Consider the following 23,482-nt stretch of genomic DNA (forward strand, 5'->3'; position numbering starts at 1 on the left):
TTCTCCGTGTTCATGTTGAAGCCTCCCGATCTGTACTAGCGCCTGACGGGCCGCCAAAATTTCGGATCAGTCAGCAAGTTTCCCCAGTTCTACAAGCTCTGGCAGACCCAGGCATACCTCGTGTGACGACCACCATCAACTTTTTTGCAGCTTGTTGGCCAATTCCTCACGGCTCGAAACAACAACGGTCCATCAGCCTCATCAATCATGTCCGGACAGAATAACTGGCAAGAAGAGGCCATGCGCCGTCTGCGCCAGATGCAGTCGCGCGGCGGATACGGCGGCAGACCTGGCGGCGGGCCGCCCCAAGTTCCCCGAGGAGCTGGTGGTGCATTGATTGGGGGTGTTTTGCTGGCCGGCGGTGCCTGGGTATTGTCGAACTCGCTTTTCAACGTGGACGGCGGCCATCGCGCCATCAAGTACAGGAGGATAAGCGGAGTGAGCAAGGAGATTTACAACGAAGGTAGGACCACTGTCCCGGGAGGAGCTGTCTCGGATACGGCTGTGGAAACGGAAGCTAATGGAAATTGCCCAGGTACTCACATCAACATTCCCTGGTTCGAAACGCCCATTGTATACGATGTGCGAGCAAAGCCTAGAAACGTCGCCTCCCTGACGGGCACCAAGGATCTGCAAATGGTCAACATTACCTGCCGTGTGCTGTCGAGACCACAGGTCGAGGCCCTGCCGCAGATTTACAGGACCCTCGGAGCCGATTATGACGACCGTGTGCTGCCTTCGATTGTGAACGAGGTACTGAAGAGCGTGGTCGCTCAGTTCAATGCCAGTCAGCTCATTACGCAGCGAGAGATGGTGGCCAGGCTGGTGCGAGAAAACTTGTCCAAGCGAGCTGCCCGATTCAACATTCTCCTCGACGATGTGTCCCTCACGGCAAGTTGTCTCTTATTTGCTCTCCTCTTTCCTCTTTAAGGCCGGCTTCGCGAGAGCAAAGTCCAAGACGCTGACTGACACCTTTGTAGCACCTCGCCTTTTCTCCCGAATTCACCGCCGCCGTCGAAGCCAAGCAAGTCGCCCAGCAGGAAGCGCAGCGAGCCGCCTTTGTTGTAGACAAGGCTAGACAGGAGAAGCAGGCCATGGTTGTCAAGGCGCAGGGTGAAGCTCGCTCCGCTGAGCTCATTGGCGAAGCCATCAAGAAGAGCAAGGCCTACGTGGAGCTCAAGAAGATCGAGAATGCCCGTTTGATTGCGCAGCAGCTGCAGGAGTCCGGTTCAAAGAACAGGCTAATGCTTGATGCGGATGGTTTGGGGTTGAATGTATTTGAGGGCGAAGAGAAGAAATAGCCAAATCCCCCCTTTTTTTCTTGTCACTCATGGCGGGTTGAAGACGACATTGCAAATGCCAGAAGGGAAATATCTCCACCGAATGTCTTAAAAATAAGAAAACGGAACTGTACTATAGTTTAAATCTCCGTAGGGGGCTAATATGTCTTCGACTAGTTTCAAATCTCGCCGCCCAATGCCATGTGCCATCATCGCATGCCAACTGTCTTGACTCTTGACCTAGACATACCTAGCATGGCGAACCCGGCGCAGCTCCTTCTCCTTCTCGGCCCTCAAAATACTCTCAATCCCGGACACCGGTATGGGCTTGTCCAGGAAATTTTTAAAAACGTCTGTCTTCGGCCGTGCATCCTCACCATCACACACGGCTCCAACCCCGTGTCCCTCTCGATATCCCTTATCCATCGCGGCGCCGTGTACCCGTCCACAACCGGCATCCCTAAGTCCATAAACACGCGCCAGTACTACTCTGTCTCGCGCTTATACTGACCAAAGGCCTCTTGGCCGTTTTGTGCAACCTTGGAGTTCAGGTCCAGCCGGAATAGGAGCTTTATGTTGGTTGGTTATCTTGCGGCTGTGGAAGACGTTCAGAAGTTCCGCATGGCATGGAAACGTGTTCGTTAGAGGCATAGTCACCGGATTCTTGGAGCGGGCTCACATACAGCAAGATGGGCGTCGTAACAAAGACTAGGTCCTCGGTATACGCGGAGATGAGGCTGTCTGCCTGGTCTTGGATCTCGGGCGTGTCGCTTCAGAGGCTAGAGTGAATCTTGGCAGCTACGGGGATCCATGGTGTCGATATGCCGCCGTCTGACTCGGTGTCTGTGAGTGGGAAGCTGATGGGGCGCGCGTGCAGCGCTGCTGGTTTTCTCTTGCTCTTGCTGTTGGGCTTGGTGATGGTGATGGCTGGGCATGTATTCTGCGGACTCATGTTGGTGGACTTGTAGACGTGGTGAAGGGGGCTGAGAGGCTGTGTTGGAGATGGGGAATGATAAAACGGTGAGTGGAATCTTGGTGACTGGGCATGAATTGGTTCGCCTGAATGCGATTGACGCCTCGTCCGAGATGCATATCGCCACAGCCTCGCCGTGATCATGTCTGCCATGGAAACCCATTGACCCAGGCAGGTTCGTCTACTCCGAATCTGGAAATATATGCCGCCGTGACGGCTGGAGCGAGACCATATCTGTAAGGTTGAGTCCAAGATCAAACCGTGACTTGTTTGACACATGTCAGCCAATGATGAAGTGGCGGTAGTCGAATTCGTCGTCATATTGATACCAGCTCATAGGAGAGGGCAAAACAGACTGGGAATTGCTCGGCTTGTGAATCATCTCGGGCATCGGAATCCCGGCGCGGGACACGGCGGAGTAATGCCGTTCCGCACATCGCCGCATGACATGGTGATACTCAGCGCATCTGCGTCACGGCTTGCCCAACAACAGCCTACGCGGCTCTCTGCAGCATAGATGGCCCACTCGGATTATATCGAGCCTACCTGAGGGCAATGCACTCACTTGGCCTGGCAGACGAGCTGTAGCGTAACATAGAATACACCCCTGGTCCCCAATAGCCAAATATACAGTCATTATTTTGGTTTCACAGCGCGGGAACCAGGCACCCAAGTGTGGACACTACCAACCGTGCAACTGCGCACAAGTCACAACTGCAACCCGGGCTTGTACATCATACAACTGGACCGGACGTCAGATCGAAGGCGGCCCGTGGGCGTAGCCAACACTTGCGCCGCGCCGTGTTTCCTAATTTGGTAGTCGATGCCGCCGAGTGGATCCCCGCCGTTAGACTGGTAGCGGCGGCCCCGACATCATGCGACGACGGCCTACAGGTGTGCAGTCATCAGGCTGAGTGTAAGCCGCCAAGTGTCGATCTGCATGCAATGTCCAAAGTAAACAACCAAATAAGGTGGGATACTATGAAATTATATGTATAAATATATATATAGAGAACCGACTGCCAGAGAAATTTTAAAGGGGCCAAATTCATTCAGATATAGCACACCATTCATGATGCAATGCGTCTTCTACCCTCACTGCCCCTACCCTCGGCGGCTCAAGCTAGCACCCTCACCAGGTCACAACAAAACCGTCTGGAATGGTCTCTTGCGAGATTGCCAATGCTACAGTCCCTCTGGGATGCATTACACTGACAGTGCCTCTTGATTACACGAACAAAACGGGCAATGTTACTCTTCAGCTACAGCTGCAACGAGCCCCAGCGAAGTAAAATAGCAAAAGTACAAAGAGCATCTTGCTTAACTTTGAGAGGAGGTGGTGCCGATGGTGTTGAGGACTTTACGTACTTTGCCAGGAGGATGCAGGCGTATGTTGAGACTTGTATGGTTACTTGCATCTATTCGCTGACAGTGTTAGTGTAACCTTCCGTGGCCACCACCTTATCAACATTGTTCCAAGGTAAGTTTTACGTAGCACCAATATATAATAAACAAATCTGACAGGCCACAGAGGAACCGGGAAAACACTGCCATTTTCTGTTTTACTAATGATCTCCTCCGCACTGCATCAAACCAAGCCCTCGCAGGCAACGCGTCCAATGTCGCCCTGGGCTTCGTCTGGGAGAGAGCTAGTTTCTTCGCCTCCGACTGCCATGCCCCTCAGAACAAAACGGGGAATCTCATTGGAACTGCCTTTGCGGTTCGCGATATGATGGAGATTGTAGACGCTCTGGGTGAAGACGGCATGCTCCGATTCTAGCGCGTCTCGTACGGCTCACTGCTTGGCTCAACCGCCGTGGCTATGTTCCCCGACAAGGTTGGCAAAATTATCCCAGATGGCGTTGCTAACCCTTTTGAGTATTACGAGAACAGGCATGTTCTCACACGCACATAATACAAAAGATGCTAGCATGCTAATACGGCACAGGGAGACGGAACTTTTTTCTGACAGTGATAATGTCATGAAGGGTTCCGTCAAAGGCTGTATTGCCAACCCCGAGGCGGGTGTGCTCGCAAAAAACCAGACAGCCGCTCAACTTGAGGAGTCCATCTATCAACTTTTCCAGAAACTCGAGTCTGAACCCATTGGCGTTCCGGTACCGGGCTATCCAGGCGGCGGACTCCTCATCAACTACAGCTTCATGTCCGCCGTGATATTCCGGCAGCTATACACACCTTCCATATGGCAATACACAGCAAAGTGCATTAAAGCACTCATGACTGGCCAGAGCATGGATCCCGGCCTACAGCACTGCGTGCCCCGTCTCACACAAACGACTAGCGCCGAGGCATCGGCCAAAGCAGATCAAGAAGCGCAGTTCGGCATCAAGTGTAGCGACGTCCGAGTCCGCACGACAAACTTGACTCAGGTGCTTCTTGTGCTCGGAGATCGTTGCAAGAAGAGCCGCTTCTTTGGAGACTATGCCGACACTGTTCTTGCGAAATGCGCTCACTGGACACTACCAGCCAAGGAGCGCTACATGGGCGACTTTAACGTGAAGTCCAAGAGTCCCGTGTTGACTATCGACAATACAAATGATCCCGCCACACCTCTGGTTTCCGCAAGGAATGTCAGCGAGACGTTCAAGGGGAGTGTGCTGTTGCAGCACGATTCATATGGGGCAAGTTGCCCTTGTGCCAGGCGTTTAGCACAAGCCAAAGTTCGTAGCATGATAGTTTAATGCAAGCCTCGCTGTGTACGGCCAAGGCTATTCGCTTGTATGTTGTGGATGGGACGATGCCAAAGAAGGGAACAAACTGTGGTGTCAAGGTCCCTTTGTTTTCGGGCAATGATGGATGGGATGAGGTGATTGAGCAGCTGGAGAAGAGCTAGGCGTGTAGATCCATGAACGATTTCGTTTTGTGTATGGAGCAAACCACCGATGTAGACTGTTTATAGACTTGCATTGTGCACGATAAAGCATATTAAATGATTTGGGAGGCTCGATTGTGAGTAAATGCTGAAAAGGGTGATGGCGTTGTGCAAGGTGCAAGTCCCTGCTTGGCCAGCGAACCAAATAAATTCAGACTTGACCCTTTATTACACGCCACTACCAACTGCCCCGCATAACCGCCCGTCAACCGTCAACCAGCCAAACCACCCACTTGAGCACTCTGCTTTGCCATCATCACCAGCCTTGCAGGCACCGCGCCCATCCAACAAGCTCCTTATTCACGCAGCAAGGCTACCAAGCCCCCCTCTTTAAGTCTGCTCGTATCCTGTGCCTCGTGCTCGCCACAGAACCCCCCTCACCGTCATCATGCTGATCAAGTAAGCTACCAGTCAACGTCAACTTCCAAGCTCCCAAGCTAATATTTGCAAGAGTGCGGACCCTGACCGGCAAGGAGATTGAGCTGGACATTGAGAGCGACTACAAGGTACGACATTGACTCGTTTCATGTAACGGCAGTTCTCACCTCCAAAGCCACGCCTCCGACCAACGGAACAAACGAGCCTGACAAATATGGAATAGGTTTCGCAAATCAAGGAAAAGGTCGAAGAGAAGGAGGGCATTCCTCCCGTTCAGCAGCGTCTTATTCACGGTGGAAAGCAAATGTAGGGCGTTGCCAGCGTCGATGACAAAGAGAACTGCTGAGGCATGGCTAATCGATATGCGCAGGACCGATGACAAGACGGCTGCCGACTACAACCTTGTCGCTGGCGATACGTTGCACTTGGTGCTTGCTCTGAGAGGAGGTGCGAAACGAAATGCATAGATGGACGGACGAGCGGCCACAGATGAGGGTGGAAGACGACTGCCAGTACGACTTGCGCCCAAGCCGGGACGGGAGGCCTGCTACCATGATATGGAACTAGACTATTGTCTACATGACGAAGCGAACATAAATATATATATATATATATATATTTACAAACCAAAATCACTGGACCCAGTCAAGCGGTGTAGTGATGTATTACGACTTCATTTCTCTTTGTACGAGTGTTTATTACGTCTGAAAGCCCCAACTGATTAATAATAACAACAAATGCGTGCCCAAATCCACTCAGATGCGCTTTTTCTCATTCATGCCAATACAAGCTCAGTGCAACCCGAGTTCTAGCCGAGTCCATAACCATTAATCATACACAGCTGCATCGTAGCCAACCCCACCCTTTCATATGCTTCATCTTTTTTTGCGTCTCATGAAGACGTCCACAGCTTTGCGCTTTCGCGGCATCACTCGAGGAGCAACTGACTCGGCATGTGGTGGCAGAGATGACCCAGACGCCGCAGGCAGCGGAGGCGAAGCCTTAGACTCATTACTAGAGTTGTTCTCATGGTTTGTGGCTGCCCGTGACTGAGGTTTTGGTGACGATGCTGGAGGCGACTTGCCTGCTGAGCGATTGAACTTGTTCGTCAGACTTGACGTATTCTTGACCGGACTGGATGCAGCGTTTGAGGCAGACACGCGTTTGATAGTAGTAGAAGGTGACGAAGTCGCTTGTGACGTGTTTGGTCGCCTTTTCAGAAGCGACGTGGCGGCAGATTGGGCAACAAATTTCTTGGCCGGCTTGGGTGGCATCTTGGCCACCTCGTCATCAAACAGGTCACCGTTGCTCTCCTCGTCCTCCTCTGAATCCGAAATGAATGTGGCTCGCTCCTCATGTTCTGCTACAGCAGATGGCGGTTCAGGAGATAGGGCAGATGAGCGGTACTGGGGTTGAGCAGCCCGTCGATAGTCGTTGACCATGAATTCAGGCGCTTTCCTCATCTGCAAGCGTTGGGTTGGTGCTCGGATAGGCCTCGAGAGCGCGCCGTGAATCGTTGCGATTTCCTTCACCTCACGACGGACTTTGCGCATCACACTCGCTCCATTGACCGTCTTGGTTCGACTGCCAGAGTTGAACGACAGATAGTTAGAGTGTGCCTCGCGTGGCCCACTGAAAGGCTTCTTGCCTCCTCCCAGCTTGACTGACTTTGGCAGTAGCTTGCGCTCAATGATTCGGCTCGTGTTCTTCTCCTTGTCCTGCCTCAGGCCGGCTAGTGCATTCTTCAACTTGTTTTCGCTCTCCTCAAGTGCCGCGTCGTGGTCCCTTTTGTACTTTTCCCACACTCGATACCACTTGTCCGGATTCTGCGGTTTGTATGCCTTGGCCTTGTATTCAAGAGGAAAGTCCTTTTCAATGAGCTTCAACCATATCTCGCCTGTATGCCCCTGGATCTGTGGGGAGCTGAGCTCAATCTGTCGAAGCTGATGGGCGCTTTCAATCTTGAGAAAAAGGTGGCGGACCGCCTCGTAGGGCAGGTAGTCTCCTATACTGCCTAGCTCCTTGAGGTTCTTCAGGCAAGCCGCTGTAGCAAGCTCAGACAACGACTTGACAGGCATATCGACGGTTTATGTGTTTTGGCCTCTTGGTGCGTTAAATGTAGTGGTAATATTGGTATCGCTGGAGGAGTGACACGGCGAGGCGAGGCGATGTTGTTGCAGATGCACGATGTTTCATTGTCTGCCGAGGGAAGAGAGGGGGGTGGGCTGGGCGATTTCAGCACAGATGGTCCTCTCGCATATCAAAGATTGAAAAAAAAAAGTCTCACCATCATATCTTTTTCGTGCCAGTTCTAGAGTTCCTGAGACGACTTATTACGTCGAGGCGTCGTAGCCATTGTGCCTTGCACATGACGAGTGGCAGCTGTAGGCAGGGCGATGAATCCAGGCTAAGGATGACGATGCGCTGGACGTTGGTTTTATACCACTCAGGTACTTGGGCCACGGAAGCAGTTACGGCTGAACAGTGAACTGGACGTTACTGGCCCCCCTGCGCTATAGCCTTTGCTGCGTAAAAACCCACAGCGACCAATAGCTCCACCGGCGTCAAACAGTGGGGTCAAATCCATTCCTTTGAGTCCATTTTGCGTACTGAGCCAGGATCTTGGCCAATTAAAATGATTTTATTAAAAGCCACAAAAGCCCACTAAGGAATAATATGATAATAAAAGTACCTAGGTACCTAGGTATGTACGTGATATCTTTATTTACAACAAGCTACATCTCACTATCGCAGCTGACTCTGCCATCAAAGAGGTAGCGCCTAGGTATCGCAGAAAAGTGGGCCCTTTACCTCACTTGGACCTTTAACACACTTAAAGGGATCTGTGGAACCAGCGACGCCCGGGCCCACAGCCTTTTGACAGCCAGCCAATAGTCTTTGCGGCGCCTTCTGCTTGTTGCATTTCGTCACACCCAAAGTGCTACCTGTTTTCCAGCAATCATCAACCTTTTGTCTCGCCTCGCGCACTCTTGAGCCCGACACTCCTAATACTGCGCGCGGCACGCACCATGGCGGACTCAAAATTTATTAAACCCGACCCAGAGGATGAAAAGGTCATGCCGCCTCCAATGGCCATGGAGGAGGACGAGCTCTTTGAGGACGCTGGCGACCTCGAGTTCTACGACAAGACTGCGAGCAACACCTTCGAAACCCTCTATCTCGCGCGCGTGCCGAAGTACATGTGGGATGCGTGGTTGAAGCTTACTGAGAGGTTAGGCGATGACGATGAGATTCAGATTGGCACTCTGCGGACGTGGAACGAACGAGTACCCGATGCCTCGATTGAGGGCGGCACTCGTGACGTGACCAAGCTTCGTATGCTGCTGCAGGCCAACTGCCCTGAGCACCAGATGCTCCCTCGCGAGTATGACCTGGAGATTCTGGATAGGGACGTCAAGAATCACTTTATATTCAGCGAGGAGGACCTGCCCGGGTACAAGGAGAAGAACAAGGCGCGTGCGGAGGCTGCCGCCGCGGGCATACCCCAATCACTGTTGCGACAAAGGCAGAACCAAGGGGCCGAGCGAACTGAGAGGACGTATGATCGGAGGAGTCGATATCAGCCGTACTATCGAAAGGCTATTCCAAGTAACTATGGTCCCTGTCTGTCGACCACAACCTACTGAAGCAAGGATTGTTAACCCGCAACAGAAAAGACAAAGATCTTTGGCAAAATCCACTACGATGTTCGCGTCGAGCCTCGAAACATCCGAGAAGAGGAGCGCCTGCTTGCTCAGCGACTACTCGACGCCGAGAGTTCCAAGTCGAAGCTTCAAATCATCAGCAGGAACAGCGCATCTGCCATCATTAACCCAGGCACTGCAGGCTCAGCTACCTGGGGTGGAGGCTTTATCGTATGCTTTTTAATTCCCGGGTCTCTGGTCCTTTCATTGGGTGCCTCGCTAATTTACGACAGAAAAATGCACCACCGACCGTCAAGGCCAAAAAGGGCGAAGTGTTCAAGGCTGCTCGCATTCCCAAGAACCAGCTGTTGGATCTCATCTTCGACTGCTTCCGTCAGTATCAGTATTGGTCCATGAAGGCATTGCGGCAAAAACTGCAACAGCCAGACTCATATCTGCGCCAAGTGCTCGAAGAGGTGGCTGTGTTGCACAAGAGCGGCCGCTTTGCGAACCACTATGGCTTGAATGACGCCTACAAGGACAAGGCTGGCAGTGAAGCCAAGGAGGAGGCCGCCGAGGCTGTTGACGACGGGGACGACGATGAAAATGAAGAGATGGAAGATGTTTTGCCAGCATAATAACATGCCGAGGAGACATAAATCTTCAAAGAATATGGACTTGTGTCGAAAAAAAAAGAGCGTGGGAGTCACCCGCGCAGGGAGTTTGTACGGCGTTTTTTGGTGTCCCATTTTTACACATTTCTGGCAGGTAATAATCAGGCTTTGCATACCCTAAATAGATTGGGTCTCGAAGGCCTACATTAAACAATATCATTTAATTTCATTGACGAGGCTGCTGTCAATTGATATGTGAAGGATGGAAGCTGGGAAGTACTGCCGCATTGCGCGCCCAACCAACAGCAGCACGCGCACCTGATATTGAGCCCAGCCAGATCTCGCGTACTGGAGTATATACTTCCCTCTCCAATCGCTACAATAGCGCAGCCAATACCAGACCGCAGACTAATCTTGCATGGTCCATTTCACAACAATCTTCTGTATCCTGCCGCAGACATGCATTCAAAAGACTGTTGCCGCACTGGTACTTGAATACTTTGTGGGGGAAGTGGAGATGGCCAATGTTGCCTTGCTTGTGCTCGGCGCCCGCAACCCCCACCTTTTCCAACTAAGTTACAAACAATCAACACCATTGACACCATGACATGCTCACATGGCGCACCATACAGCGCAGTTTCATGTCGACAATGCGGCTCGTCCTGGACTTTGACGGCACAATCACCCAAAAAGATACCATCGGAGAACTTGCACAAGCCGCCATTGACCTCCAACGCCGCCGTGCAGGGCGGCATCTACAACCGGCATGGGACAGCGCCGTGCAAGCCTATCTCAAAGACTATGAGTCCTACAAGGCAAATTTCTACCCTCAGGAGGCATCTAGAAAGGACATAGAGGCAGAAACAAACTTTTTAGCCGGGATGAAAGACGTCGAAGAAGCGTCCTTGTCCAGAGTCTCGCAGAGTGGCATCTTTGCAGGCGTACAAAGAGACGATTTCTTTCAGATGGGTGTCGACGCCGTCTTGTCTGGACGTGTTTCCAAGACTGAAGGATTCGAGGAGCTCTTACAGTCTGCCGAGAGCAAGGGCCTGAAAGTCGACGTGACGTCGGTAAATTGGTCCAAGGCCTTTATCGAAGGAGTCATCCACCCGCAGCATCTCCGCGTTGCTGCCAACGACATTTGCGAAACGGGGGAAATCAGAGGCCCCCGGACTCTAGGTGGTGTCAGGTTAACAACGTCACCCGACAAGTTGAATGCCTTGCGGCAAATCACGCGGACCGACCAGCGAGTGTTGTATTTCGGCGACTCTACGACAGATTTGCAGTGTCTCCTTTACTCCCATGGCGTCATCATCGCCAAGGACGCAACCTCATCGCTGCTCAGCACACTCTCCCGCATCGGCATTGACGTCCCGCACATTGGAAATCTGCAGAATCACCCGTATAACAAGCTTTTCTGGGCCCGCGACTTCCGAGAGGTGCTTGCAAGCGGTGCTCTGGAACAAGGACAATAACGCGTTTGAACGGCCAAGCACTAACCTTTGTGTGCGCCGCGTGTGAAAGAATGCGCTTGGCATCGATGGGCAGCACCAGATGTTCACTTTGATCGATTGTATCGGGAGGATTTACGCATGGTCCTGATCGGCAGACATGCTTGTACAGGGCGACCATTGTTTTTTTTTTTTTTTTTTTTTTAAAAAAAGGGCCTTGCCTGCTTTCTCCCCACAGAGCTTCATATCTGGGCGTCATGTTACCCATCATCAAGCATCTTGACACAACACACAGTGGCCGTCTTCATTCTCTTGATGACAATGTGCTACTACTTTTTGACGATATACACTTGCGACCACAAATTCTGGGGAGCGCGCATCAAGCAATGTGAGCTCACATCTACAGAGCCCGCATCCACAAAGTCCGCAGAGCCATCCAAACAACGCAGCGGCCGTCGGCCATCCTGCGAACGCCGGGAAGCGCACGCCTGCACCTCTGTCAAAGTCCAGCAGAAATGCAAGGACTGCACCCGGGAAGAAGCGCTGCAGTTGGACAAGAGTGAAAATCACTAGTGCAAGGACTCGCTGACGAAACCCTGTGGCCGAATTATCTGGCATTGCAAAAAGACGATGGATGGGCAGCAGGTTTCGACGCCGTAACGCTGAGCATCGACGAAATCAATGATTTGGCATTTTGTCCCATTTCGGGCGGGGATTTATTGCTATCTAGGGAAAAGTAGGACGGGGAGAATATATTCCATTTTGCCCGTATACATGAGAACAGAGTTTCAGTCCAGGCGAGGAAAACCGCACCACTAATATCATTGCTCACTGCCTCGATTTCAGCTAGGAGCTCCGTTGGTCCAAAGTGCTTGGTCATGCATTGAGCCTCATGCACGTGCATACATGGTCAGTGATGCAATAGCTCCGTGGCGGATTTCTGTACAAGGCCCGCATATCCCTGGAAATATTTCGAGAAACACCAAGTCTACATGAACCACCCATTATTCCCACCATACCATGAGGCTCCTCACTCCCGTCTTAGGAGCTTCCCCCATCACCGGCCTCACAGCAACCCAGCTCTTCCAATTCACCAACAAATCTCAGTTCGTCGAAAACATCGCGGTGCGTCCCAACGGCCACCTTCTCCTCGACACATTCGACAACGGCCGCCTGTACACCCTCGATCCCTCCGCTAAGGAGATCGTTCCTCAGGTCATTGCGCGAATCCCTGGCACTACTGCACTCACGGGCATTGTGGATGTAGCGCATGACTTGTACGCTGTATCTGCCGGTATCCTCAACTTCACCGATTTTTCTTTTGAGCCTGGGACTTCAAAAATCGCCCTCGTTGATGTACGCGATTGTCACCATGCTAAACTTGCCTCTGTCAATGTTACTGCCCAGATTCCCGAGGCGGGTATTTTAAACGGCATCGCTGGCCTCCCCAAGCATAGACATATTGTCCTCAGTGCGGATTCCAAGACGGGCCGCGTATACCGAGTGAATACCTTGAATGGAAAGGTGGATATTGCCTTTCAGGACGACAGGTTTACGCCTGGACCGCACCCGAAATTAGTGCCTCTGGGTATTAATGGCATCAAGGTCTTCGAGGGATATCTGTACTTGACAAATTCGGAGCAGAGATTTGTTGCGAGGATTAAAATTAATGACTTTGGTGAAAAGGCGGGCGACTTGGAAATTATCACCACTCTACCGCTCAACCCGCCCAAAACTCCCGATGACTTTTCCATTGCCAGGGATGGGACAATCTATCTGGGTGCCCATTCGGATACGTTGGTAAAGATAACACCGGACGGTAAGTGGGTCTCATTAGTCGAAGGCAGCAATGCTGGCGTTTATTTGAATGGGCCTACCTCTACGGCGTTGAGTAAAGATGAGAAGACAGTATATGTTACTACGGGGGGTGGCGGCCAGAGTGGTCAAGGTGGACAGATTTTTGCTGTCAAGTTGTAATCTTGGGCACAGACTTGGCTATCGAGCTGTACTGTATTGGCTACATCACATATAAGGAGAGGTGTGGCGGCAAAGAACCTTGAAAGCCTTCCGGTTGTCATCAATGTTGGCCCGTCCATCCTTCTGCTGCTCGATCCAAGTTGAACGCAGCGCTAATGAGCGCGAGGTGACTGAACGCCTGTGGCGTATTGCCCAACTGCTCGCCACTTCGAGCAATTTCCTCTGAAAACATAGATAAATGGTTGGAAAATGAGAGCATATTCTCAAACATGTTGACTGCGCGAACAAGATATTTGCTTTCATAGACACCGGCACGGGTCATGGCCTCGACTAGCCAAAAGGTGCACATGCTAAAGGCACCATCTCGCCCACCAACGCCTACAACGTCCTGATGAGCATCATATCATAGTTTCAGGGAGAGAGATATTGAGCCATACCGTCATCTGACAATTCCGTATCGTAGCGAAACACCAAGCCAGCACTGGTTAAACCGCCCTTATCAGGAGGCAGTAGGATTCGGTCCAGAGTATTGACGAATCGAGGATCACAAGGTGAAATGAAAAACACGAGGGGGGCAATGAGGATAGCAGAATCTAGAACGGTCCTATTTTCGTAGCTTTGAATAAAAGACTTCATCTCGGTGTTGTAACCTGTAAACACTCGTTAGTGATCACATCGCCCGAGGACGTACACGCTTGACCGACCCTTTTCCATTACTTCTTCGTAAATCTTGTCCCTGGCCGCCAGCCAATTGGCACGGTTTGGACACGGGAAACATCGCTTCTCGGCTAGTCGTAGGCCCCGGTCAAAGGTGACCCAAAGCATAATTCTGGAATAAGTAAAGTGCTGCTTAGTACCACGGACTTCCCAGATTGACATGTCGGGATCTGTGGTGTCAGCATTCATTTGAAAAGCATTTACAGATATTACGATAATACATACCATTGACAATAGTTAACACATAATCTAGAGAAGTTAGCATGTTGACAGAGATGTAGGATAACGGAGCCTACCTAGTAATTCTCTCACTGCACACCACACATCCCAAGGGACTGGTTTGCCATACTTATTGTACAGGTAAATAGCGTCCATGAGTTCGCCGTAAATGTCAAACTGCTGATGAAAAGCAGCACCGTTACCAATTCGGACCGGCTTACTGCCTCGATAGCCGTCAAGATGGTCTAACGTGTGTTCTGGGATGTCCGTATCGCCGTGGATGGTAAACATGATAGGCAACCCCCCGTCGGGACCGCGAGATTTGACAAAACGCTCCATGATAAAGTCCATGTATGCATCTGCCTCAGCCCTGAATCCAAGTCGAAGCAGAATATAAACGGTAAAGCTGGAATCGCGCACCCACGAATACCTGTAGTCCCAGTTTCTCACTCCGCCAATATCTTCGGGAATGGAAAAGGTGGGTGCTGCCACGATGGCACCGGTGGGCTCTGCAGGCCATTAGAACCCAAGGATTCAAAGATGCGTAGGATTCTACGTGTAATCTCACCGTAGGTCAGCATTTTCAAAATCATGAGACTTCGAGACACAACCTCCCTCCAACGACCCTTGTACTTTGACTGCCTGTTGAAATTGTGCCAAAAGGTCTGAGTATCATGCTGTTGACTGTCAAGTACCGAAGTGGAAATCCGCGCCGTGATATGATCCGGGATGTCGTTTCTCAGCACAAAGGAAATGGCCTCGCCTTCGCGTACTTGAACCTGGCCAACTATACCTTCCCCAACCATTCCCTCCTTCTTTACCCTTTTGAACGTGATATGGGGACATCCGTCGCCGTCATCTCCCTGCTGAAGGACCACATCCAACTGAAGCCGCACATCTTTGCCATGGAAGGTGGCAACTTTGCTCTGTGAGTCGGTGTTGTGGAATAGTGTGGTGATGTGTGGCTCAAGGCCGTATCCAAAGGCGGGAAATATTTCCACATCTATGAACTGATGAGCTTCTTGGAGTTTCAGCTTGAACGTGGTTATGGTAAACCCACCAAACGTCAAAGATCCTCTGACACATTCTACTCGTCTAACGAGCCACTTTTTGAGTTCTTCTTGCACGCTTGTCGACTCACGATAGGAACTTTGCTTGTACTCTTTGGTGGTGACTAGTGCGGACTTGGGCCGAGGGAAGAAGTCGACCAGGTCCACAACACCGTCCTCATGAATGTATCGGGTCTGCAGAATGCATGACCCAGGCAGGTATTGCTGTTTGGTAGTACATTGGAATTCTGCCGGAGGCGCAATACTAAAGTAGCCGCCCTTGTCCTTGTCCAACAGTCGACAAAACACGGACGGTGAGTCAAAATCGGGCCTATACTCACGTTTCAATGAAGAATTCTTGTGACGGGCAAACCGTACGGACAATCTCACCAGCACATGAAGTCAACGCTGCCATCAATGCCCACAAGCGCACAAGTGTGCATGTTGCCGATCATTCCGTAGTCCTCTATCGGCAGGTAGCCGCCTGTCTGAGCTCGCCGGGATGGTCCCCTGCGAGGTGCTGATCCTTCCGCCATGGAGAAAGCTTGTCAGCAGGACGAATTGGGAATGGGCATCAAATGGTTGATAGTATTTAATCGAGATGATGAATCATACAAGATGGTTCAAATCGGAGATGCGAGTGAATGGGAGTGGGAAGCTTTGGAAGTCTATTCTGTCACAATACGGGGAGAAGCTAGGTACCTAGCTTGGTTGGGTAGCTGTCAGCTGTTTTATCCAGGTGTTGGTGGGGTAAGGTGAGCTCAGCCGACTTCCGGCGGAAGGTGGGGGCCAAACCTCACGATCCTGATACTGATGCGATCTTGTAGTGGAGGAAGAGGACGTGTCCCATATGTTCTCGATGGCTGAAGAGTATATACTTAGTAGTTGTTGGGTTTACCTTGAATCATATTCCCCCCAGATTAGAAGATGCCCTTGTTGGTAGCTGCCATTCTACCAGGTCGGGAGCTTCGGGTACTAGAGTAAAATGCAAGTGTGATACTAGATTTGGTACTCGTGTAACCGACGAATTATCCAAGCACAGGTGTAAGAAGACTTCTAAGAGCAAAGCGGACGACGAATTGAGAGAAGTAAGAGGGGTGAATTGTTACTTGGCTGGCAGCTTTCCACCTCCTAGCGACGAAACGATAATCAGTTTCTGGCGATATACGATGGAGATATGCCTATAAAGCACATTTAGTCGTGTCTTTCACTTAGATGGGCCTGGCGCCAGTGTCTTCTCTTTATTATAGAGCAGAAACTATCAAGATCCTGTCGACTGGTGGCTTTGGTAATAGTGTGAGCCATGATAACATACTCCGTACGTGCTAGGCTTTAACCTGAACCATTTATACAGAGTCGTTTTAAGGTAGGGTTTGGAAGAGTCACCTGTAACACTTCACGCGGTAATATGAGAACAACTTTAAAAAAACCCCGCAGAGTGTCTAGAGCTAACTTACTCCGTACCACTTCCCCGCACCCACGATGATAGCTGAAACAGTGCTAGAAGATTGTTGCGGGCAGCAATATTAGACTCCTGCTTTACCAACTTTCCAGCCTAAGACTTGTCCAGCTTATCGTCCGATGCGTCTTCTCCGCACCAAGAGCTGACTGACTGTGACTGTGCTCGCAAGGCTAACGAACCGGGTGCTGGTGCCGTGGCCATCACAGGGAAGCCGAATGGGAAATGATGTGAGTGGTGGCTGGGAAAGGGCGGAGGTCGAAAGCCGGAGGACCCAGCGAGGCACTCCTCTTCCGTCCTTTCTACTGGCTTGTTGTGTTCACCACATCTCTTTGTGGCAGCCAGATTCGCGCACCAGAGAGCCCGATGGATCGCGTGGCGGTGAGGAGCAACGGCCCACAAAGATGAACCTGGCAGCTCGCAGGTGTGGTAGTACCGTGCCTGTTTCTTGCACCACGGGACGGCGCTTTCGTGCAGCAACGGTTGTCACGTCTCTGTGCTCCAAGATTAGTACACCACTCCTTGTTGAACTTACAAGCCACTCTTACTATTGGCGGAAGAGTAAAATGTATATACATACGTACCTCATGCGGTGGATATTGTAGGGAAAACGACAATGGCACGCGACACCTATTGCTGAGAGATGGCGATGCTGGCTACGCCCAAGCCCGCATGAAGAAGTCAGGATCGGTTGTCCAAAAAACAGATTATTGCTGGGCATGGTTCAGTCCCAGCTCCAGGGGTCTTGGTTGGCCAAGCTTATTGTCCCATTTATTCTGGGCCCCAGCCGTCCGTCCATCCAGGGGGAACCATCAATTAATCATGCCGACATGTTCAATGTTGTGCCGCTGCGTGGGTCACTGTGCTGTGCCCAAGTCTGCAAGAAATTATCGGCTGGGCTGTTGCAAAGCTAATGCGGTGTTGCGATGCAAGCCAAACTGCCGGAGAGCACAGACAGGCATGCAGGAGTGTTCTGAAGAAATAGAATACCAGAGGAGGTCTGGACTGAGCCATGGTCCGTCCCATTGCACGGTGAGCGGTCGTTGTGTAAAACATTTGGAGGCTGTTTGCTCCAGATGTCTGTCAACTGGTCGCTTGAGTCGCGTGCCCTGCAATAATCCTTCACGGCGACGGCAAGCCTATCACCTCCCTCGGCCCAGGAGACCATTCACCTTGAGACTTCAAATCGCTCACCAACACATCAATTGCTATTGATATGAATTACCAATGTTTGGTCTTGTTGCGGCCGGGTCTTGCTGATATTGTTGTTTGACGCCCGGGAGCCAAGACACCCGCAACTAGGGCAAAGGGGGAGGGAGGGAGACTTGCAGCGCCGTCTCGCCCTGTGACCTGGCCCAAAGTGCTCTAGCGGCCGCGAGCCAGGGGCTGGTACGGTTGTAGTCAGCTGCAAGTGGCTGGGTACCAAGGCACCAGTTGACTTCCTAGTCGGTACCTGGAAACGCCGCCTATTGCCTGTGAACACTCATCAATCGGTCCAAGCGACGAAGTTTATCCCCACAATTCATCTGCCCCCCTCATGCAACACCACCACCACTTGGACTGTCCTCCGTCTGAATCTGTGCTTGCATCTCGTGGCCGGCTGTACTGTTTCACGCATCTCTCTTCCTTCGGCTGGGTGATCGGCTGCGGTACATGTCCAATAGGCTCCCTTGTTGGCCTGCCATTTTACCCACTTAAACACCGGGGAGCCCCAGTGCCGACTGGTGGCTCAAGTGCTCGTGAGTCTCTCGACGTACGTCCTCGGCCGTTGGGTACTGGTACTGTCGAAACCCCAGACATACAATTCCACCTGTGCTGGTCAATGACTGGACCGTCGCGTGCCCGCCCCAGTCCAAGTGCGAGTCCAAGATGACATTGTACCCTGCCAAGCATAGGAAGCTTTGTTGTGACCCTTTGAGATCTCCATCATGGCCCCAGACCCATCATCTCCCCCCTCCCATACTATCCTCTTCTCTTCCTCTCCCCTAGCTGCGTTCGACGCAGCCCAGTCACCAATTCTTCGCAGCAGTGCTTCACAATTCGACCCTCGACTCGAGCTCTCTGGCGCCGTCGCCCCTGTCTCGGCCAATCCTTCTACTTCTTCTCGACAAGCCGTCGGCCCAGGCTCTGCCGGCAACGATATCGAGATGGAACCAATTCCGGGTCATCGGCGGCGGAAGAGTAGTCTCATGAACCCAGTTGGTGGTCATAGTCACTCTGGTGTACCTGCTCCTGGCCGGCCAAGTTATTCCCAGAGCTCCCGTGGCCACGCCCCTTCGTCTTCCAGCCTGCAAGAGGGCTCAAAGGAACATCTCGATGTACCTAGTCGAAGTGCTGGAGAGTCTGGCTCCAGCAGCAAGGACGACTCGGGGAGAGACAGCTTCAGTGATGAGGATTTGCACGACGACGAGGAAATGGGGTTGACGAGAAAGGATAATTCGCGGAAGCAAAAGAAACGAAGGAGGAATACATTGCTGGACAATCGAATTGCGCGCGAGAAACATCTTTCCGACGACGAGCGCAAGGAAGCAGATCGCAATGTCGTCAGGAGCCTCTTCGTTAATGGGGTTTTGATTCTGCTGTGGTATTTCTTTTCGCTGTCTATCTCATTAGTAAGTGTCAATCTTGGATCAACACAACCCTCACATACCTGGATTGACCATTGGCTGGCTAGTATAATAAATGGATGTTCGACAAGGACCGCCTGAATTTTGCATTTCCTCTGTTCACCACATCTACACATATGCTTGTGCAGTTTGTCTTGTCAGGCTTGGTCTTGATATTCGTACCCTCACTACGGCCAAAGGCAGCGCACAACTCTGACGGCGGCCGATCCAGGCATGAGTCTGAGCCTCAGGGATCCGTCATGTCCAAAATATTTTATCTTACCCGTATTGGCCCGTGTGGTGCCGCTACTAGTCTAGATATCGGACTGGGAAACACGTCACTCAAGTTTATCAGCTTGACATTTTACAGTACGTTGCATATTCCGACAGCCGTTGACAACAACATATGCTAATACTCAGCACCAGCCATGTGCAAATCTTCATCCCTTGCTTTTGTCCTCCTCTTCGCCTTCGTATTCCGTCTCGAAACGCCAACTTGGCGCCTCGTTGCCATCATCGCAACCATGACGTTTGGTGTCATTCTTATGGTGTTTGGGGAGGTCGAATTCAAGTTTGGAGGCTTCTTCCTCGTCATCTCCGCAGCATTCTTTTCAGGGCTGCGGTGGGCTCTTACGCAGATTCTGCTTCTACGCAACCCAGCCACCTCCAACCCCTTTTCGAGCATTTTCTTCCTATCTCCCGTCATGTTTGTCGTTCTCTTTTCCCTGGCTATTCCGGTTGAGGGTTTCGGGCCGTTGTGGGATGGCCTCAAGACCCTTGGCGGGGAATGGGGTGTCTGGACACCACTCTTCCTATTATTCCCAGGTTGCATTGCGTTCCTCATGATTGCATCTGAATTTGCGCTTCTTCAACGAACATCCGTCGTCACCTTGTCTATTGCAGGCATTTTCAAGGAAGTCGTAACCATCTCCGCCGCGTCCATTGTTTTTGACGACAGGCTCACGCCAATCAACGTCATTGGCCTCCTAGTCACAATGGCCGCCATTGGCGCCTACAACTATGTCAAGATCACCAAGATGCGCGAAGAGGCACAAATTGAAGTCCATGAGCGCCATGCGGGCGTGCACCCAATAACTCCAATCAGTCACAGCGGAAGTGGTAGCGACATGGACAACGATGACTCGGCCGCAGAGACTGCAGGTCTATTACAACGGACTGACGAGCAGGAGCAGGGGATTGTCACAGTGGATGGTGACATGCAACCGGGCCTGCCTCGACCGTCAAACGCGCAGTGAAAAGCGGGTAGAAGAGAGCGTGTATGATGGGGATTTGTTACTTTAAGCATACTGCAAACCGGTTTCTCCAGCGTTGATTTTATTTGTTTCAATGTTTTGTATATTGACGTCTAATTTTGGGCCTCAGGAAGGGACATCAACTTCATCTGTTTTGTAAGCTGGATTTAAAAAGGAAAAGGGCGGCGAGAAGGGTACCAGATCTCGACATGAGTTTTTTTTTCTTTGCCCCAGTGAGTCAAGGTAGAGTGGCTCGGATATACCATTGATATAGAGGGGGAAATACCAAAGTTCGGCCCACGTCAGCATATAAAGCGACTAGACATTGGATACATGTCAGTGGCACGTAGTAATGGAAATCTGCGTTTTGCATGCATGGTTTGGTTCCCGCGACCCGTCTACAGTAACCTGAGAAACTGACAATCTACCGAGTGGATTTGTGCTGTATTGATATTCGAATGTCAAACGCCGTACGGGATATACGAGGGTCCCCCAACGCCAGAACAAACGCTAAAAAGCTCAAACTCTGCACGGGAACAATACGATGCATTTGTAGCATCCAAACTCCACAGCACAGTGCTCTATCCCAGCAGTCGCAAACCATTCTTGGTCTTTTGTCCAGGCTTAGTCACACCCGTCGGCGCAACGGGCCCAAGGGCTGCTGGCTCATACGTACCATAGGTGCCGCTTCCACCAACATGACCACCGCCACCCTGCTGGTTACCTGATTTTTTCCAATTATTATTCCTGCTATTCTTCCCGCTCCTTTTCTCCTTGACATTGGTGGCCTTGATTTCTGTATTGGCCTTCTTGACAATCACGGGATGACTCTGGATGTACTGGCCGTTCATGGTCTTGGCGGCGTTGAAGAAATCGTCTGCATCGCTGAAACTGACGAATCCGTAGCCCTTGGATTTGTTCGTCCGCTTGTCGCGAATTACGCGGGCTTTCTGGACAGACTTCCACGGCGCAAAGGCCTTGAGGAGAGAGTCATCCGTCGTTTCACCAGCGAGGTTGCCTACGAATAGGCGGAGATGGGCAGGGTCCCATTCAAGGAGGGTATCGTCGGTCCATTTTTTACCGCCGCCTTGGCGGACCACCGTCTTCTTCTTGTCGGGCTGGCCTGGTATAGCCGTTGCGGGAACTTCTGGCTTCGGAACGTCTAGAGTGATTGGCTTGCCATTCTTGTCGACGGCTTGTGTTGCTTCGCTCGAGTATGCGCTCTGCCACTGGGCTATTTGCGCGGCCATGTCGGGGTCATAGTCGCTAGGGTTGGAGACGACGGCGGCTTGTTGACCTGGCATCTGGAAGGGGTTCCTGATTTGGGGTGTTGCAGAGTACGATGTCGAACCGTGGGAATAGCTCTGAGGACCGTAACCTTGCCGTGGTGCTGATTGATATCCATATCCTCGCCCCCCGCCGCTCACATCGGCGAGGGCTGCGCCAGAATAGCTGGAATATGTAGACTGACCATATTGAGCCGCTGTCGAGGCTCCAGGATATCCTGATGCGCCAGCGTTGTAGGATGGACCGCTCGTGTACGCGTGCCCGGGGGCTTTTGAGGTTGTCGAAAAAGCGGGTTTGAAGCCCGACCGACCGGTGTTAATGTTGTTGCCAGCGTTTGCTGGAGGCCGAGGTGGGAGAGAACTGGTGCCTGGAGGAGGCGGGTAGGCCATGATGAACAGAGGGAACCTATTTACAAGTGCCTTTCCTTGTTTTTGACGTACCTTGAGTTGTTACACACTCAAAGTTGATTCCTGCGCAAAAACCTGGGGAGGTTTGGCAGCCGGGAGGTTATTTCGGGTGTGTCGATGTCTCAAGATACTTATTAAGTTGTTTATGCTAGATGAAGGCCTTTCGCGGTGCCTTGACGTCGAACCCAACCTTGCGCCACGGAAAATTCCGGTCATTAGTCCCATCACGTGACATTTCGGAGACTTGACAGCTCCCTGGACAGCTCGAAGCTGTCAAAAAGTTTACTTGCTAGGCGAACCTACGATTGTTCTTTCAGAGTCGCATAATGATGGAATGTTTATTTTTGGATTATAAAGTTACGGCCTCAGCCATCGCTACTCTTGACGGCATCAACTAAAAGCCCAAGGTGAGGATGCATTACCTCCGGTCCCGGTGGGTCGCGCTTCGGCCGGCGTTCCGTGGGGGTTCATGCCGGGCCATCGTCCGAAGGGAGTACTACTACTGTACTAGTGATGTAGGCGGGATCAACAAGTGCCGCACAGTTGAGATGCAGGACCGGCCTTGTTTGTTCTGAGGGGATGGAGATCGAACATTCGGAGCTCAGGCAGTTGATATCAGCCAAAATAAGGCTCATTACGAGATGTTGGCTATGACAAAGCATGATGGAGTCTTGACAATGCTCCTTGTGGTTTAACTACCTAGGTGGCCGAATACGGATCGAGCCCTCAGTCCGTTACAGGTCGGTATGACATGCCTCAAGTCTGAACGCTAATTGGATTGGTAGAATAGCACTCTCATCACCCGGAGAAGCACATTTACCGATCGTGTATCGAGAGCCTACCGCAACCTAGCCAACATGGGTGTGGTATTGGACGGAACGTTGTGGTCCGGCAACTGACTAATTACTAGGTAGTACCCAGCAAACGAGTTTACTAGTGTCGTGGCCCCAACGTGCCAGCAAGCAAGCCTCGTTTGGTGAGTGAGACGGCAAAAAAGTGATGGGGCCGTTGGCAAGAGAAGGATAGACTCCACTAATGGCTTGCGCGGGCTGAAGTGAAAACCACTCGTTTCACATGTAGTCTCCAGCCCGAGAGTTCGTCTCCGGCAGCCAGTTCCTTTCATGACCAGGCCGGGGCGGCGGGGTGCATTGCAGGTGCATATTTGGGATTTTTTCTCTTCTCTTTTTGGTTCATATCCTGATACGACGGTGATCCGGGCGTCCCGCGCTGGGACATGCATGGTTTGGAATGGATTGTGAAGCACGTCCATAACGC

General features: G+C 51.6%; 11 protein-coding genes across 11 annotated transcripts; 8 read left to right on the forward strand and 3 right to left on the reverse strand.

Annotated features, from left to right (window-relative positions):
• Positions 1–107: 107 nt before the first annotated feature.
• On the forward strand, positions 108–1,763 carry PHB2 (Prohibitin-2, subunit of the prohibitin complex (Phb1p-Phb2p)). Its single transcript, XM_066117699.1, has 3 exons — positions 108–463; positions 536–891; positions 981–1,763. Exons 1-3 carry the CDS (start codon positions 208–210, stop codon positions 1,299–1,301), a joined length of 933 nt encoding a protein of 310 aa, XP_065977489.1. The 5' UTR covers positions 108–207; the 3' UTR covers positions 1,302–1,763.
• A 1,738-nt stretch (positions 1,764–3,501) lies between these two features.
• On the forward strand, positions 3,502–4,033 carry J3458_003348 (uncharacterized protein; the record flags this gene model as incomplete). The annotated part of the gene is made up of 3 exons (XM_066117700.1): positions 3,502–3,641; positions 3,692–3,733; positions 3,787–4,033. 3 exons carry the CDS (start codon positions 3,502–3,504, stop codon positions 4,031–4,033), a joined length of 429 nt encoding a protein of 142 aa, XP_065977490.1.
• A 202-nt stretch (positions 4,034–4,235) lies between these two features.
• J3458_003349 (uncharacterized protein) lies at positions 4,236–5,274 on the forward strand (the record flags this gene model as incomplete). Its single annotated transcript, XM_066117701.1, has 1 exon — positions 4,236–5,274. The coding sequence occupies one exon, from the start codon at positions 4,236–4,238 to the stop codon at positions 4,953–4,955; it is 720 nt and encodes a 239-aa protein (XP_065977491.1). The 3' UTR covers positions 4,956–5,274.
• A 64-nt stretch (positions 5,275–5,338) lies between these two features.
• NEDD8 (nedd8-conjugating enzyme UBE2F) lies at positions 5,339–6,154 on the forward strand. The gene is made up of 4 exons (XM_066123029.1): positions 5,339–5,545; positions 5,598–5,652; positions 5,748–5,830; positions 5,895–6,154. The coding sequence occupies exons 1-4, from the start codon at positions 5,535–5,537 to the stop codon at positions 5,989–5,991; spliced, it is 246 nt and encodes an 81-aa protein (XP_065977492.1). The 5' UTR covers positions 5,339–5,534; the 3' UTR covers positions 5,992–6,154.
• A 19-nt stretch (positions 6,155–6,173) lies between these two features.
• J3458_003350 (uncharacterized protein) lies at positions 6,174–7,915 on the reverse strand. The gene is made up of 2 exons (XM_007813429.2): positions 7,812–7,915; positions 6,174–7,749 (listed from the first exon to the last, which is right to left on the reverse strand). Exon 2 carries the CDS (start codon positions 7,600–7,602, stop codon positions 6,400–6,402), a length of 1,203 nt encoding a protein of 400 aa, XP_007811620.2. The 5' UTR covers positions 7,603–7,749; positions 7,812–7,915; the 3' UTR covers positions 6,174–6,399.
• A 496-nt stretch (positions 7,916–8,411) lies between these two features.
• Positions 8,412–10,015, forward strand: J3458_003351 (uncharacterized protein). The gene is made up of 3 exons (XM_007813428.2): positions 8,412–9,133; positions 9,197–9,399; positions 9,462–10,015. Exons 1-3 carry the CDS (start codon positions 8,554–8,556, stop codon positions 9,804–9,806), a joined length of 1,128 nt encoding a protein of 375 aa, XP_007811619.2. The 5' UTR covers positions 8,412–8,553; the 3' UTR covers positions 9,807–10,015.
• Positions 10,016–10,372: 357 nt separating this feature from the next.
• On the forward strand, positions 10,373–11,985 carry J3458_003352 (uncharacterized protein). Its single transcript, XM_007813427.2, has one exon. It carries the CDS (start codon positions 10,391–10,393, stop codon positions 11,255–11,257), a length of 867 nt encoding a protein of 288 aa, XP_007811618.2. The 5' UTR covers positions 10,373–10,390; the 3' UTR covers positions 11,258–11,985.
• Positions 11,270–16,331, reverse strand: J3458_003354 (uncharacterized protein). The gene is made up of 9 exons (XM_066117702.1): positions 15,991–16,331; positions 15,586–15,901; positions 15,207–15,526; positions 14,715–15,149; positions 14,224–14,655; positions 14,153–14,176; positions 13,915–14,097; positions 13,648–13,860; positions 11,270–13,588 (listed from the first exon to the last, which is right to left on the reverse strand). The coding sequence occupies exons 2-9, from the start codon at positions 15,729–15,731 to the stop codon at positions 13,311–13,313; spliced, it is 2,031 nt and encodes a 676-aa protein (XP_065977493.1). The 5' UTR covers positions 15,732–15,901; positions 15,991–16,331; the 3' UTR covers positions 11,270–13,310.
• J3458_003353 (uncharacterized protein) lies at positions 12,254–13,210 on the forward strand (the record flags this gene model as incomplete). The annotated part of the gene is made up of 1 exon (XM_007813426.2): positions 12,254–13,210. The coding sequence occupies one exon, from the start codon at positions 12,254–12,256 to the stop codon at positions 13,208–13,210; it is 957 nt and encodes a 318-aa protein (XP_007811617.2).
• Positions 16,332–18,236: 1,905 nt separating the features above from the next.
• On the forward strand, positions 18,237–22,373 carry J3458_003355 (uncharacterized protein). Its single transcript, XM_007813424.2, has 3 exons — positions 18,237–19,266; positions 19,329–19,629; positions 19,687–22,373. The coding sequence occupies exons 1-3, from the start codon at positions 18,583–18,585 to the stop codon at positions 20,514–20,516; spliced, it is 1,815 nt and encodes a 604-aa protein (XP_007811615.1). The 5' UTR covers positions 18,237–18,582; the 3' UTR covers positions 20,517–22,373.
• On the reverse strand, positions 21,095–22,189 carry J3458_003356 (uncharacterized protein; the record flags this gene model as incomplete). The annotated part of the gene is made up of 1 exon (XM_007813423.2): positions 21,095–22,189. The coding sequence occupies one exon, from the start codon at positions 22,187–22,189 to the stop codon at positions 21,095–21,097; it is 1,095 nt and encodes a 364-aa protein (XP_007811614.2).
• Positions 22,374–23,482: the final 1,109 nt, after the last annotated feature.

This window comes from Metarhizium acridum (assembly GCF_019434415.1).
Source record: "Metarhizium acridum strain ARSEF 324 chromosome Unknown scaffold_13, whole genome shotgun sequence".
Taxonomy (NCBI): Eukaryota; Fungi; Ascomycota; class Sordariomycetes; order Hypocreales; family Clavicipitaceae; genus Metarhizium; species Metarhizium acridum.